The 17262-nt window shown below is 37.7% G+C and overlaps 3 protein-coding genes across 16 annotated transcripts in view; all 3 read left to right on the top strand.

The window, feature by feature from the left end:
- LOC569077 (serpin peptidase inhibitor, clade B (ovalbumin), member 1-like) lies at positions 1–9625 on the top strand. Of its 11 annotated transcripts, none has more exons than XM_073933043.1 (10): positions 1–743; positions 1781–1910; positions 2022–4484; positions 4836–5027; positions 6929–7113; positions 7628–7765; positions 8249–8366; positions 8563–8705; positions 8791–8958; positions 9050–9625. In XM_073933043.1, the coding sequence occupies exons 5-9, from the start codon at positions 6946–6948 to the stop codon at positions 8809–8811; spliced, it is 588 nt and encodes a 195-aa protein (XP_073789144.1). In that variant the 5' UTR covers positions 1–743; positions 1781–1910; positions 2022–4484; positions 4836–5027; positions 6929–6945; the 3' UTR covers positions 8812–8958; positions 9050–9625.
- Positions 5003–17262, top strand: part of serpinb1l2 (serpin peptidase inhibitor, clade B (ovalbumin), member 1, like 2) — a 23801-nt gene continuing 11541 nt past the window's right edge. The window contains exon 1 of the mRNA XM_073933040.1: positions 5003–5023. The gene's annotated coding sequence lies outside the window, so the exon portion shown is untranslated. The remainder of the gene's footprint in view (positions 5024–17262) is intronic.
- rwdd2b (RWD domain containing 2B) overlaps positions 12359–17262 on the top strand; it is a 10769-nt gene continuing 5865 nt past the window's right edge. Inside the window, exons 1-3 of one of the 4 annotated variants that reach the window (NM_001075115.2) lie at positions 12359–12451; positions 14857–15100; positions 15174–15241. In NM_001075115.2, the coding sequence (NP_001068583.2) occupies positions 14906–15100; positions 15174–15241 (263 nt within the window). In that variant the 5' untranslated portion in view covers positions 12359–12451; positions 14857–14905. The remainder of the gene's footprint in view (positions 12452–14856; positions 15101–15173; positions 15242–17262) is intronic. The other 3 variants (XM_068215522.2, XM_073932911.1, XM_073932912.1) reach the window with 3 other exon arrangements.

A 17262-nucleotide genomic window follows, 5' to 3' on the forward strand; every position in this document is an offset into this window, starting at 1 on the left:
GTAAGACCGCGGGCCAATTTCCGCCGATCGTACAGAAAGAACTGTGCAACAGGAACGCTTCTTATCAAAACAAGGAACTTTACGAGTAGTTGACTTAATGCTTTATGCCTTCATAGCACCCATATATATGTTTACCTAAAATACATAAATATGACATGTAAACGTTTAAGAGTGTCATTTCAAAGACGTCAGGACAGTACTTCTAGCTACCACTGCTGTGTTCCGCAATGTACAGCGTCAGCGAAATTTAATTCTTACCTCAGTTTCCACACGTTTCCAAAAGACACCGACTTGCAGGAGAGGTGGGTTGTTAATATTCGACGTGACAACTTTACAGTAACGCAAAAGACAAGAGTGTGTAGCCGACATTTCGAGTCGAGCGACCTGATCGAGCCTCGAGCGCCAACCGGACGCAGACATTTGAAGAAAGGAGCTGTCCCGGTGCTGTTTCAATGGAACAACTTTGCAGTTTCAGCCGCACGACCTGGAGTTTGGGAGAGGATAAAGCGACCAAACACAGACCTAACGTTAGATGACCCATCTGTGGATGTAAGTGTGAACTATTCTGACCATGACTACGTCTCCACTGCCGAGTCTGATGCCCTGGATTTGTCCCTGGACCACACGGATCTACGTGTGGAAATTGCGAATCTGCGAAAACAGATTGAGGAGATTTCCCTCAGCAACAAGTTTTGCTTGGAGAGATTCGCTGCATCCGATGATGACATTAGGTTTTACACGAGGTAAGCTGACAATATCAACAGTGTCTGTCTCTAAATCTAAAATCATAGTGCTGTCAACCGCAAATAGCTGTACACTGTGCTTTTAAAAATGTAAAGTAAACAAACTCAAAAGTATCTCTTTCTAGTCCAAATTGTGATGTGTAGTACAGATTATAAAATACCTTTTAAACACTTTTCATTCTTTGTTCTTATATGTTATTGTGTTAAAGGGGTAGTTCACCTAAAACGGAAAATGTAATTTACTCTCCCTTCATTTGTTTAAACAAATTTCTATTTTATCTTAAACACACACACACACACACACACACACACACACGTGTGTGTGTGTGTGTGTGTGTGTGTGTGTGTGTGTGTGTGTGTACAAATAAGTAAATAAATAAATATATACATATACACACGTGTGTATACTGAAAATTAAATGAATGATGACAGTAAAGAATATTTTACTAGATTTTTTTTAAATACAAGCATTCAGATTCAAAGTACGATTCAAAGGCTTAATTAGGGTATTTAGGCGGTTCATTGTATAACAATAGTTTCTTCTGCAGACATTCAAAAAATATATTGCTTAAGGGGGCTAACAATATTGACCTTAAAATGGGTTTCAAAATATTTAATCCTGCTTTTATTCTAGCCAAAATAAAACAAATAAGACTTTCTCCAAAAGAAAAAATATTAGAGGAAATACTGTTAAAATTCTTTGCTCTGTTAAACATCAATTGGAAAATATTTATTTTTTAAAAATTCTCAGGAGCGCTAATAAATTTGACTTCAACTAATAATCTTTTTGAATAATTGTGATTAAAATTGATCAAAATAATCTTGATTATGATTTTCCCAAAATCGAGCATCCCTAATATATATAGATATTTTGAAAAAAGCTGGACATGTATAACCATTAACTACCATAGTATGTTTTTCCTTGGATTAAAATTAGTTAATTACAATTAAAAATGACTACTGGGATGCCAATACATCTGCAATTTAATACTTTATCAACTGATTTCACAAACTATTAAAATAAATATGTTCCACAGGTTTGCAAGTCATGGCCACCTCATGGCATTTTGGAGGCAGATAGAACCAGCAACTGGCAAGATTGTTCGAGTGTCCAGAACACAAACTGCAGCCAACCCTGATGAGGTCCCTCACACTGCCAGAGCAACGGTAAATGTATTAAATGGTATTTCACATAGATAATGCATCTTTGATTTACAATCAACTTACTGTACCAGTTATGTTTTTGTTATATAAATGGCCAATTATCTTGTTTTTCAGTCTCTTCCACCCATTGATGAGTTTTTTCTCTTTATGACATATCTGTCACTGGGTCTGATGCAGAAGGATTTGGCCCACAGATTCAGAATTCACCAATCTACTGTAAGCCGCATCATCAACACATGGGCTAACTTTCTTTATACTGTACTTGGACCTGTGGGCATTTGGCTGGACGAGGAGATGGTCAAAGCTCACATGCCGGATGTTTTTCAGCAATACTCTGACACACAGGTGATTTTGGACTGTACTGAACTGCGTTGCCAGACACAAAGCTCTCTCCTCCTTAAGAGTGAGGTATTTTCTAGCTACAAACCTCACTGTACTTTCAAAGGGTTAGTTGGAATAGCCCCTCACGGTGCTGTAACCTTCATTTCATCTCTCTATGAAGGTGCCATAAGTGATCGAGAGATTCTAAAACAGTCTGGTATTGTGTCTCTTCTAAAACCAACAATGGCAATAATGGTCGATAAGGGTTTCCTGGTAGAGGACTGTGTGCCCTGCAAGGTCCACATAGCTACCTTCTTGTCAAAGAAAGCACAACTGTCTGGGCCAGAGGTCAGGAAAACACAGTCTATTGCAAGACTAAGAGTCCATGTTGAGCGACTGATTAGAAGGGTGAAGGAGCATAAGATATTTAGCACTGTAATCCCTCTATCACTTACAGGCAGCATCAATCAAATGTACACAGTTGCCTGTCTGTTGGTCAATTACCAAAATGGACCCTTGGTTAAGGCCTGGCATGGCAATTACTAATACAGTAGATGCCTGATTAGGTAGAAATGGTTTGAATGCAATAAACTCTTAAGTGCATCTGAAGTTTTGCTTTAAATGAGCATTGTTCTCAGGCTCTTGTGTATGTTCAGGAATTTAAAAAAAAGTTATTTTCTTTGCCTTCAAAGTAAAATTAACATACATGTCTTTAACTACTTTTTAATTGCTTTTTTAGTCACAGAATTTAGCCCTTTATATTATTCACTATACATAATATTAAATATTATTCACTGAATATAATTTGAAATTAAATTGTTATAAAATGTAAAAATAGCAAAAAATATTTTATTCAGAACAGAACTATGAACAGAAACAACGAAATTGAATTGATCATTTTCTCAGCATGGAGCCTTGTTTGTTACTCGTGCATAGACAGGTATTTGGGCAGATAAGTGTAAAAAAACAAAAACAAATCACACCCAAGTTTCATGGAACCCAACACAGAATTGTCTCTGTAAATGCGTTGCATAAACATGTCATTGTGGGCACATACGACAAAGTCACACCATTCCATGCCTGTGATGAATAAATGCCCCTGTACTAAGGATGGCTTTCCTTCAGTTTACAAATCCCTTTACTCAGATTCCTGCAGTCAATGCTTTCAGCATTTGGGCATTTCATTTCCACCAACTCGAATGATGCCCTCTCAAGGGGGTCGTACTCAAGTGCATCCGGTTATGCACCAAGCCAAGGTGCATCAGGATGAATCACCAGTCCTCATGACTTCACGTTCAGGTTCTTTAGAGTGGCGTAGTCCTGAAGAGCACCTGCCTCCATGTGCAGTTCTCTCTTCATAATTGCTGTTGCTTTTGTCCCTCTAATTATCTTTTCTGCAATGTTTTCCACAACACGTGGACCTTTAGCATGGGTAATCTCGCGAAAATTAGAAGCAGTCACCCTCTCCTTCCTCAATGCATGCCACTCAGGTGTTGCACTTTGGCATCTTGTAGCTTTTCGATAAGACTGCAAAAAAGTCACAGACAATGTTTCCAGGTGAAACTGTTCCTGACTGGTTGGTACATGTCTGCAGTGAGTTGGGTTTAACCTATAGCTCTCTGCTGGTACTTTTGGGAATGGGGGTGCACCATTATGGCTGATGTGGTGGTTTTAGGTGGTGGATGCTGATAAAACAGGATCGAGCCAGCTTGTACCTTGCCAAAGACGGAGTCAACAAGTGGTTTTTCAGGAGATATATATTTATTTTGCATATACTGGGAAGAGAGTCTGCTTAGAAGTCAGCATATGCAGCTGTAGGATTGAGGGTGGATAGGACTGGCAGCTCCCCACTATAGGCCTTGCATAGCGAAGATCTGAAATATCAGGAAATCAATAATCATTTGTGTTAAATACACAGTATAGTAAACCTGTTTTCACTGGCTGTGTGCATACTTTATTCCACTTGCTGAAGTGACACTTGGTTTGGTCTTCACAACCACTATGGCATCAACCGGTCCAGGGCTTCACTCCCTATTTATTAGATAGCATTAATTGGTTATTTCAACAACAAAAAAAGTAATGTCATTACTTGCATCCATGTTGTTTCAACCCCATAAGACTATTGTAATTTAAAGAACACAAATATCCACACAATAGTTTATGGTGAGGCGTCCTAATTCAGCACTGCTCCAGAGGCACCAGCAGCTGCACAGGTACAGACACGGGATGCAGCCTTGAGACCGTCTGTCTCTACAGGTACAGGGAGGGTTTATTTCTTACCTTTTGTAAATGTTTGTAATTGAGAATGCTTCTGCAGAAGACACGTCAGTGTTTATTTTCATGTAAATTATTATTTTGTAATGTAAATATTTGAATGTTTAAGTATAATTTGGAGAGTTTATATGCATATTTATGTAGATAAATTAATAAATAGATGTTTAAATACATATGCTTGTGAGTTTTTGTTTCTCTGTCGGGGCACCACAGTACAATTTTTGCATAGGGCACCTTTTTGGCCAGCAGCGGCCCTGCATCGGCTTCTTTGCTTATCGTGGTGGCATAAACTATAGTACTCATCACAGGTGTTTTGGTTTTAATTTTCATCAGAGTGATCATAATCTACAGTGATGGCGGGAGTCTCTTGTACAAACAGTCTCTTTGCTCTAGATCTCTATTAAGCTCTGAGCACCAGCAGTGCTGAGGGAAACATCTTCTTTTCTCCACTGAGCATCAGCGCAGCGCTTCGCATGGTCTACATAGGGGCCCGAGGAGACACTGCCACAAAAATGGAGAGGGTATGTAGCAGGAAATTACAACTTAACATTGCTAATTTCTACGTTTATGTAAATCATGCCCATAGGCCGGTGTTCTGACGATCTGTGCTACCTCATCAGAATGTGCTAAAGGGAGCTCAAAATGTGTATTTTTGCATATTGGTATTTTTTGGAAACAAACACATTATTTATAGGCTTTTCCATACTTAGAATTAGTTACTTCTTACCTAAAGGGCACCTATGATGAAAAGAATATTTTGTGAGCTGTTTGGACAGAACTTTGTGTTGGTATAGTGTGTTCACAGTCATATTGGGGCAATATTAACACAACAAGTTTTTTTTATTTCCTGATGTTAAAATAGGATCCAAATCTCTTTTTATTTTGAGGCCAACCCTGACATGACATAGGAGTGAGGTTTCCAAGCCCACCAAATTGCTTGACAGCCATGTATTAACATGTCACTGTAGAGGAAAAAATCACCTTAAAACTGACAGTAGGACTGTTTATCAAAAGTGACCATGCTAAAGTAATGTCTGGATGCCCAAACTCGGTCCTGGAGGGCAGGTGACCTGCAGAGTTTAGCTTTAACTTGCTTTAACACACATGCCAGTTTTTAATATTATGCTTGATAGAGCTTGATTTGCTAATTAGAGTTAAACTCTGCAGGACACCAGCCCTCCAGCGCAGACTTTGGGCACCCCATGGTATAAACATTGGATACACAAATTATTGCAGCTAATTATGCAGTTAGCTGGACTAAATAACATAAAACACACACACACACACTTGCAGATAATTTATTTGCAGAAAATGGCAATAGGCCAACATAAAATATTCCATGGTTTAAGACCTTAAAGACTATAAGAATAACACGTTTATGTGAAATATTATGTAGATTATATTTACATATTTTTCCAGTAGGCCTATTTAAAGTCATAATATGTAAAACATGGAATATTTAATATTGACCTATTATCATTTCCTGCAAATAAGTGGTCTATGCATATAAAAATTGTTTAGTGACATTTTAAAGACATTTTTCAGTTTATAAAATAAAACAAAAATTAGAATGTTACATGAAAACATGTATTAACTAACATCTCTGAAGTAGAAATTATCCAACAAGTATGGATCAGGATTAAAAATAGGCCAACTGAAGGGAAAATAATACATGCTGGCAGGGTGACCTCTACTGTTGACTGTCTTTCATTCTCTTCCAATAGTATCTGGATGCAGCCTTCATGATGCAAGCTGAGATTGCATCACTCAGCGAGGCAATGTCCGACACAATGCGCTCAGTAGCACAAATAAATGCTGAGAGGGGATCAGTGTGCATTTTTTTACCACTGAATAACTTTTCCAGCTTGTGCTGAATCTATGACTATAATATAGTTTTCGGAAGTCGTGTCACAGGTTTAAAAGCAGATATTAGCTCAAAATTATCCTGCTATGCACAACATCAAGCCTTTTTGTCTGTTGTTTTGGTATCTGAAGGCCTGTTCGTCATTTGCAAGCGGATACTATAATATATTTCTTCAATAGCCATCAATGTTTGTTTTGTATTTAATAAATGCATAAAAAGACCTATTGTAATTTTGAATAATATGAAATATTTATCATTGTTTTTGTCAGAGAATAATAAAAAAGTTCAGTTTGCAAATCCCCTTAAGACAGAAAGACGAACTGTACAGCGGCGTAAGCAGTGTGTTTGTCATAGCAGATCTAGTAAAACTTGCAACACTGGTTTCACACAGGCGTTGACTTCCACAGCAGCTCCAATTGCTGATCGAGCTTTCGAATAAAACAGGAGAGAATTTCTGTAAACGTAAGTCATTAGGCAAACGTTAAAAAAAATGTTACGATTAAATAGCGATTAAGGAGATGGTTATAAAACAATTGATTGCTTTGTCTTTGATTTTCATCAGCGTGATCATCTTCAGTGATGGAGGGAGTGTCTCGTGCTAACAGTCTCTTCGCTCTGGATCTCTATCGGGCTCTGAGCGCCAGCAGTGCTGAGGGAAACATCTTCTTTTCTCCATTGAGCATCAGTGCAGCGCTCAGCATGGTCTACTTGGGGGCCCGAGGAGACACCGCCGCAGAAATGGAGAGGGTATGAGGAGCTGCTGACACATACCATTGGAGCTGTAACTTTCAGTTTCTTTTCTGTTTTACACGAACCAACGAACTTCATTAAATCAATGATTAAGATAGATTACTGTATCACATAATGAGAGAATGCCTGTGTCTCCAAATTACCAGTGCTACTGGCTAGGCCTATTGTAGTTATAATTTAGCAAAGGATACATTTTGGATGATGTGACGGCAGCCACAGGACAACGGCGTCAGTCTGCTCACCACACACCAGCTATAGGTGGAGTGGAGAGACAGTGACAGAGTCAATTCTGTGAATGGGTATGACTGGGAGGCCATGATGGGTAAGAGCCGAAGGAGAGAATTTGGCCAGGACACCAGGGTTACATCCCTACTCTTTATGAGAAGTGTCGTGGGATTTTTAATGACCACAGAGAGTCAAGACAGTTTAACGTCTTTGAGGTTGAATGTTTGTAATCTTCATGTTTTGAGCGGGTTTGTGAGATTCTCATATATTGTTAATCTCTTTTCAGGTTTTGTCCCTCAGTTCTGTGTCTGATGTTCACTCTCATTTTGAGAGTCTCATCTCATCTATCAACAGTCCATCAGCCTCCTACATCCTCAGACTGGCCAACCGCCTCTATGGAGAGAAAACCTTCAGCTTCTTACCTGTGAGTCCGGTCTTTTACTGTGTGACATTTTGATGCTCTCTTTGTGGGGGTGGTCTTGGTATTCATCACGTTGTGGGTGAAAAAGCAATACCTTCTCCTCAAAATGTGCCACTGGTGGCGTAATCTATCATTTCATCTGAAAAAATCAGGGTTAGCAAATCTTGTCTAATATGTCTAAACTGTCCATCAAAATGAGCTACGTGGCACAGCTTTTATAATTATAATTATCAGTCATTTTTGGCTTTGTGGGGACATTTATTTTAGTCCCCATGAAGAAGATGCCTCATAAATCTTACAGGATGAAGTTTTTCCCAAATGTAAAACAGCACAATGTTTACTATGATGGTTGGCAAAGGGGGATAAAATAGTATTGTACAGCATAAAAACCATTACATCTGTGAAAAGTCCTCATAAAACAACAACAACAAAAAACACATTGTCTATATGTGTGCAATGATTCACAGTCTTTATTTTTTCCCTCAGGAATATTTGGACTCCACTATGAAGCTGTATCATGCTGAACTTCAGACTGTGGACTTCATTAGAGCATCAGAAGAGTCTCGACAGCTCATTAACAAATGGGTGGAAAAGCAGACAGAGAGTGAGAAGTAAATCACATTTAAAAATCACACTGGAATAGGGTTTGCTTTCGTTTGTTTTAACTGAGAGACTTAAATGTGTAGTTAAAAACTTGAACTAATTCCTCTGCTTACAACAGAGTAAATAACGAAATATATTTACATTAATAATAATAATGAATACAAATACTTTCTTGTTGTTATTAAATGTCGTTCCAGACAAAATCAGAGATCTTCTGAAGCCTGGTATGGTGACTACAATGACTCGACTCGCGTTGGTTAATGCCATCTACTTTAAAGGGAAATGGACACACACATTTCAAGCAAAATACACTAGAGAAATGGCATTTAAAATAAACCAGGTGTGATCTTGTTTCTGAGGTGCAAAAGCACATGCAAACTTATGTTCGTGCTTACAATTGAACACATGTTGTATATTTCAATTAGAAGGAGAGCCATCCTGTGTGAATGATGCACCAGCTAAATAAGCTCCCTTTCAGATGCCTCCCAGAGTATAAACTGCAAGTGCTGGAGTTACCATATATACGGCAGGAGCTCAGCATGTTGATCCTTCTTCCAGACGAAACTAAGGATGGATCTGATCCTCTTCTCAAGGTCAGCAAAGTGTTGTGAGCAACATTCCTTGTGAGTGTGTGTCTTTTATTCAATTTATTATTTTTTGCTTTTGTGTGTGTGTATCTGACAGCTGGAGAAAGAGTTGACTCTTGAAAAGCTGCTTGACTGGACCAACAGAGACAAAATGGACACACAGGGGGCGGTCATTGTCCATCTGCCAAAGTTCAAGTTGGAGATTGAGAGCTGTCTTTCAGAAACACTGGAAAAGATGGGCATGAGCTCTGTGTTCCAGGAAACCAAGGCTGATCTGACAGGCATGGGCAGTAATGGTGGTCTCTTTGTTTCAGCAGTGATTCACAAGGCTTTTGTGGATGTCAGTGAGGAAGGAACTGAAGCAGCAGCAGCTACATGTGTGTATATTATAACTAGTTATGTCCCCCGACCAGAACCTCGATATTATTTCACTGCAGATCACCCCTTCATGTTCTTCATCAGGCACAACCCCTCAAACAACATCCTCTTCTTGGGCAGATACAGAAGCCCATCCTAGAAATGCAGTGTTTGTTTTGGTTAATGCAGATGAAATTCTGTGTTTACTCTCAATCTTTTGGCAAAAAAATCACTTTATTTGTTTTTGTATTCACAAATGACATTAATCCAGCTTGTTTACAGTAATGCCCATATAAAGTTTTAGTTCTGACCATGATCCCTTTGGTTGTGTTTGTCTCTGATAGAGCAACAGCTAAATAAAGCTGGGTTTTTTCTGTTATAATTATTTTTGGGGGGGTTTCACCTTTATTCGATAGGACAGTAGAGAGCATGGACAGGAAAGTGTGGAGAGCTGAGAGAGGGGAAGGATCAGCATAGGACCTCAGGGCTATAATCAAACTCAGGTCGCTGTGAGTGCCATGTGTCAGCACACCAACCACTACATCATTGGTGCCAATGTATTTTGTTATTTTACACTGAGTTTTACCCTCTTTTATTAACTTTGTGAAGCTAAATTGGTATACATTATTATTCTAAACACAGACAGAAGGGCACAAAAAACAAGCTTTGTAGTGTGTTTTTATATTTCATAAATAAAATATAAATACTTCAAATGAACTTTTATGATGAACAAATTAAAGAGCAAGTTTATTTATATTGTGATTTTCATAATGCATATCATTTTAAAGCAGCTTTTTAGAAAAACACATGATTTTACTTACTAAAAGTAGTCTGGTTATCAGTTGCTAGTGTCAAAATGATGGCCATATTGCTGAAATGTTCAGGGATGATAAATACACTACCTGACAAAAGTCTTGTTGATGCCACTTGTAAGAGCAACAAATAATAACTTGACTTCTTGTTAATCACTTGGAAAAGTGGCAGAAGATAGATTGTTCTCATGAGTTATCTGTTGAACTTCATCTCAAACATTACGAATACTGCAGGAGACCTATTGGAACCCGCATGGACCCAAGATTCTCATAGAAATCAGTCAAGTTTGGTGAAGGAAAATTCATGGTTTGGGCTTACATTCAGTATGAAAGTGTGCGAGAGATCTGCAGAGTGGATGGCATCAACAGCCTGAGGTATCAAGACATCTGTGCTGCCCGTTACATTACAAACCACAGAAGAGGGCAAATTCCTCCGCTGTATAGCACTCCTCAATCTTCAGCCTCCACATCGAGGTTCCTGAAAGCAAAGAAGGTCAAGGTGCTCTAGGATTGGCCAGCCCATTAACCAGAAATTATTGATCATGTCTAGAGTAAGATGAAGGAGGAGGCATTGAAGATGAATCCAAAGAATCTTGATGAACTCTAGTAGTCCTGTAAGAACGCTTTTTTTGCCACTCCAGATGACTTTATTAATCAGTTATTTGAGTCATAGCAGAGATGTATGGATGCAGTCCTCCAAGCTTATGGGAGTCATACACAATATTTATTATTTTTCCACTGCACCATGACTTTATTTTCTAAACATTACATTATGTCTGTTAAGCAACAGGTGACTTTACTGTCTTAATTAAATAGTTAAAAATCAAGGCATAATCATATTTTTTGTGTGTTAAAATAAGTGTAATCTAGAGGCGTTTGCCTTTCAAATAAGCCACTTCTGATACCAAATGATCAACCAGAAGTCAAGTTATTATTTGTTTCTACTAAAACTTAGCTAGGGGACAATATTTTTGTCAGGTATCGTAGTCCAGATAATGATGCAAGTAATGTATATTTTAAAACAAAAAAAGTATTTGAAAATCGCAGCATTATGTGAACAAACATATGCAGAATTTCAGAATGCCACTGGATTTTATAAAAACGTAGTATTTTATCGTTATAAATCACAACAGGTTATCATGTCATCAACAAAAGTTACTAATATGAGTTTGAGTCAGAGTTTACTTTATACTGTAATTACATATGAGCAGTTCCAGTAGATTTAATCAGAGACATCAAGAATTATTGGAAGTTAAGGTAATAGAAGCTATGCTATATGTTGATTATTGTTGTTTGTCTCTACGTTTTTTTCTTATACGGTTACACTATAGAGTGCAAACATTAAGAGTTTTTTTTTTTTTTTGAGAACAGAAGATTATGAAGAGCAGGTACTAATCAGATCTAATATTTTATGTACTTGTTTTGCATTAATGGCTATAGTTTTAAATATTCATTCTTTTATTTTCTTTCAGCTTAGTTCCTTTATTTATCAGGGGTTGCCGCAGTGTAAAGAACCACCTACTTAGGCCGTACTCACACTATGTACAGTTGCCTCGAACCGGGCCAAAGCATACTTGTCCCGCCTCCCGTCTCACGATATGGACGGTCCCGTCTTACGTCTCACGGTCATAGTGTATGTGTGTGAATCAGTGATGGATCACCCATACACTCACTGATTCACACATATACACTATGACCAATTAAGTTTATTTAATTCACCTCTACTGCATGTCTTTGGACTGTGGGGGAAACCAGAGCACACAAACATGGGGAGAACATGCAAACTCCACACAGAAACGCCAACTGACTCAGCCGGGGCTCAAACCAGCAGCCTTCTTGCTGTGAGGCAACAGTAATAACCACTGAGCCACAGTTCCACCCTTTTAAAATATTTATTAGTAAGTTATTCATTTATTTTGTGTGTTTAATAACTTTCTCTTAAATCAAGAAAAATATGTCAGAATTCACTCAGCCTTTACTTGTTTCAAGCCTTAAGTTTCTTTCTTCTGTTAAACACAAAAGAAGATATGTTGGAAACCCTTGTAACCATTGACACCCATCCATAATGTTGTTTTTCCAACAATGGAAGTCAAGGGTCACATACTTTTAGATATTTACCTCTTTTGGACCACTTAGGGGAGAGTAAATAGTAAGTAAATTTTGACTCCATCCTAGTAGGTGGCGGTATAAGCAGTAAAGCTGGTTTGTAAACCGCCACATGACATCAGAGAAGAAGAAAAAGTAGTAGAAGAAGAAGAAAAAGAAGAGAGCACCAGCAACCCGAGAAACCTATTTTGTGAATTGTCCAGAAGATATTGGCGCCGAAGAAGGTAAGGATAATTCCTGTTCATGTGAGAATAGTCTAGGTGTGTGTGACCGTGGCAGTGTCTGGATTTCTGCTGACTCGGCGTGTCAAGTTTGGTAACGTTACAGTGTGCCAAATACTTTAACGTGAAAATACACTTAAAAGGGGCTTTGATTATGCCACGATAACCTGAGGTGAAAGTCATGTCAGACATTATTTCGCAACGTCCAACATTAATAAAATTCACAACAAGATTGTAACTTATACCTCCTGATTTCTTTGGTAACAATTACAGTAATTGATAGTTTAAGTGTATCTGCAAGAAACTATCCAAATGTATATTCAATTACAAGTACATTTTAGCATTTGAATCCCTCTTATCTTCCTAATCATATTTCATTGTAACTTAATGTCGAAGAAATAAAACATTTGGGATTTTATTGCAGTGTTAAAGTATGTATTCTTATCCAAACCTGAGGTGTCTTTCTGTATTGTGATTATTCTATTTTGTTCAGTTTTATACATCAGACACTTAAATAAACAGTAAAAGGAAAAACTCCTGACTATATTGTTGAAAATGAAATGAGTCATAACGGGTTTACATTAACTAGAATAACTCTCCTAAATTTGTCTTTTATGACTGCATAGTTTTTCATCCAAATAACAAAAATAAATAATTTTTTCAGATTTTAAATCCTTGCCATCATCTGAGGCTATCTTATGGTATCCAAGAGAGCTTAACAGAAAACAAAAACGCCAGCAAATTAAGAAAAGATCTTCATCTATTTGACAGCACACGTGCTGCAAATTCTCACAACGCATACACATTAAAAAAATACGCTGCATTTTCACACAATCCAAACTAATTAATAAAACGCACTGCATTTTCTAACTGCGCAAACTATTTCTGAAAATGTGCTGCATTTTCTGTAACTCTTGCAAAAAGAACGAGACACAACAGAAATGTTTTGAGGTGACCAAATATGTGACGGATGCCGCTGTTATGACTATTGCTCAGTGAAGTTGTAGGTAATCTTTATAATAACAATAACCTAAATAGCCGGGTCCGTAACATTTTATATTCCCCTTGAAATATTTCCGTTGTGTTCCACTCTATTTAAAAAGTGTTGTGAGGTAATAAAGTGTGTTTTTTTTATCTGTTTGCGTTGTAAGAAAAAAAAAGGACATTTTTAAAAAATTGTGTATGCATTGTAAGGATTTGCAGCACATGTGCTGTCAAAAGGATTCAAATCTTTTCTCAATTTACTGGTGTTTTTTTTTTGTAATTGCATGTGTTTCCTTTAATTGCAGTGTGTTAAGCTCTCTCGGCCACTGTACTGTCTTCATAGTTATGAAAATACAGCATTTGAACCCTTACAATAAAAGTAACTCCAAAGAAAATACTTTCATTCATTCATTCATCTGGTTTTCAGCTTAGTCTGGGGTCATCACAGCGGAATGAATCGCCAACTTATCCAGCATATGTTTTATGCAGCAGATGCACTTTCAGCTGCAACCCAACACTGGGAAACATCCATACACTTTTGCATTAACACACATACACTACAGCCAATTTAGCTTATTCAATTAACATATACTGCATCTTCAGACTGTGGGGGAAACCAGAGCACCCAGAGGAAGCTCACGCAAACACAGGAGAACATGCAAACTCCACAAAGAACTCTCAACTGATCCAGCCAGGGCTCGAAACAGCGACCTTTTTACTGTAAGGCGATCGTTCTACCCACTGCGCCACTTTCTGCTAACCGCAATGGAGCCTGCTGATGTTTTCATACTTTATCATAGATGAAGTAGTAGATAAGATGCAATGTTGTTCAACTACATTATATGTGGGCTTCATTCAGAATAGTTGTGGGTCTGTTGATTTCATTTTATATATATATATATATATATATATATATATATATATATAGAAAATTAGCTCAGAAGGGGATAAATATTAACAAGTAATAACTTATTTTATTGCCAGGAAAATATTTTCTTACTGTTAATGGTACTAGCAGTTACACAATTTTAGGTAGTGATATCACTTCATGATGGGGGAAATATACACTATCGAAAATATATCAATGGAAAATAGAGTGGGGGAGGGAAAGATTGGTAGCGAAAAGAACAGTACATTCTGACAATGCTTTAATACCAGTTAATCACCAAAAAAATAATGGAAACTTACCTTTGTAGATGCGTCTTATAGTTAAATAGTTGCATTGGTCATTCTTTGTGTGGCTTATGCAATGCAGGCGAGCTTGAATGGTTGATTAAGTTATAGCAGAGTGTTGGACAGCTTTAAAGTACCTGTGAATTTACAGTCATTTCAAGAGTTGGCTATTTAGGGGTGCTTATTTAGGTGTGATATCTGAAAATGAATTGTACTTGCATCCATTTACTTGTTTTGTTTTATGGCCCAAGGAGAACTGGCATCCTGCAAGAACACTGGATTTGAGTTTGGTAGATGAATATGACTTGCTCAGAGGAAGCAGACGCACAGTTGGCAGAGATAGAACTGCTGATAAGTATGTTTCCAAGTGAAGAAGAGTTACAAGTGGATGAGATCTCGCATGCAGAGCTCAGGGCTTATGTGGAAGGCTCAGCTCATACTCCCCCCACCTCTAGACCCCAATTCAGCATCATGGTGAAGGTGGAGAACCCTGCAGTAAGTGTGTGAAATGCATTACACTCTTTGTTTGTTATGGAATATTCTCTGTTAATTTTTATTTTCCTGATAGGCGTGCATTACAATGGTTTGCTCTTACCCAAATGACTACCCAAAAGAGTTGCCAGACATCACTGTCAGGTATTTAAAAAATATGAGTTTGCAACTAATCCTATTGCTTTCCATAAGCATGTTTGATTAATTGATTGATTGATTGATTGATTGATTACTCACTCCATGCCAAATTATTCCATTGAATGTATACTGAATACATTTACTCTAAAGTAACTATTTCTTTAGGATTTGAAAACATGTCTTAATATTTTCACATTTGAAAACAAAAGGTTTTTATTAAAAGTCCATCAGATCTTCTACAGGTATATTTCATTTTTTGATTTCTTCGTTATTGGAAATCATAAAAATGAGTTTGAGCGTGCAAAACCTGTAGGACGGTGCTGTGAAAAGGGGTGGAATACAAGGTAATTATAGTTAACGAAAATGAACAAAAAAACGAAAACTAGAATTGAAAATAACATTTTTGTTAACTTAAATAAAAATTTAAACTAGGGTTTTTTTAAACTAGAACTAACTGAAACTAAAATTATAGCAAAAACGTTCTTCGCTTTTGTCTTCGTAAATGTATTTAATTTATACTGTGCGCCTTTTAGAAGAAAAGGTTTTTGACTGTACTCCACCTCAGAGTCTGTAATCCTGCGGCTGGACATGACAGCAGCCTGTTGACAATGATGAATACGACCTGAGCAGACAGTATTCATTTTACACATTTGTACCCAATAATGGCTTTTATTTCTGTATTAGTGATCGCGATGGAATCTTTCTTTTTATCTGGATATTCTAAGTTAACCAGCTGAACTAATTCACCAAATCGAACTGAATCATTTGAAACTATTAACGTCTCCAGTAACATTAAGCACTTATCCACAAACAACCTCCCTTTTACCATTGTAAGAATTGAAATATTACAAATATTTTTGATGTCTTTGACGATTCAAAACATGAGCTGAAAACAGAGACTGGTGACTTCACAACCCACCAGGGGGGAATGCGGGAAAAACCAGTTCCTGCTGCATTTGCATCTGAGTCTGCTGAAGCTCGGCTTCATCCACCCCATCTCACATATGGTCATTTCAATGTTTGAATGTTCGAGATTAACCAAACTGACTTTAACTATCATGTTTGATATCATTTGAAATGTCTCAGTGCGATTGGTACAATGGTCCCATTCTCTCAGAAATAGGCATAATCAAAACAATAAATATATAACTTCAGGCATCTTTTGAACCATTGTGAAGGGTGTGACTTTTCCCTAAGTGTGAATGCCTTTTGTTATTCACACCCCCTTCCTTGAGGGAATTCTTGGATTATTTAAGGTAAGGTCTGAGGCCCCGTTTACACTAGTGCGTTTTAGTTTGAAAACGCATAAGTTTTGCTACGGTTACGCCATCCGTCCACACTACGCCGGAGTTCTCGAGCGCCGAAAACGGAGCTTTTTGAAAACGCTGGAGAGGCCGTTTTCATTCTAAAACGCTGCTGCTCCGTCTCAGTGTGGATGGGGAAAGACGGAGACATCTGAAAACGGAGGCGGGGCTGCAAACGTTCGCCTATCTGATTGGGGCTTTTCCTCAATATTAAGTAGCCCACACAGTTCAGTCTCGCATCCTCTTCTTGTAAGTTAAGACTTCGCAAGTTTGATCAAGGCTGCAGTCTCCCCCTTCTCAGTTTGATATGGAAAACAGACTATACCGAGGACACGGGTAAATCTTCAAAGGGAACAGTGTACTTCATAACTTCATTCACATCACCTTGGCTACGTTGTTTCACTTTCTCAACAATAAAATGTAAACATGATTTAAGGAACTGCCTATTTTCTTTTTAATATTAGCAACTTAATAGACAGCAGAAATATTGAGGTGTCGTGCTGCATGAGCGTCATCTTCACTGTGTGGATATTTATAACAAAACGGAGCCTATTACAACTGCCTCCTTTCAATTTCAGTGAAAATACGAAACGCACCCTCTCTTTTGCTGAATATCAGTTTTAATAATCGATAATTATAAAAGTATAACATACAATAAGTTTATACATTGTAGGAAATAAAGACGAGCGATCAGTCAATGTACCTGGATTAATCATTAACTTA

The sequence above is a fragment of the Danio rerio genome, chromosome 20 (genome assembly GCF_049306965.1).
Source record: "Danio rerio strain Tuebingen ecotype United States chromosome 20, GRCz12tu, whole genome shotgun sequence".
Lineage (NCBI taxonomy): Eukaryota > Metazoa > Chordata > Actinopteri > Cypriniformes > Danionidae > Danio > Danio rerio.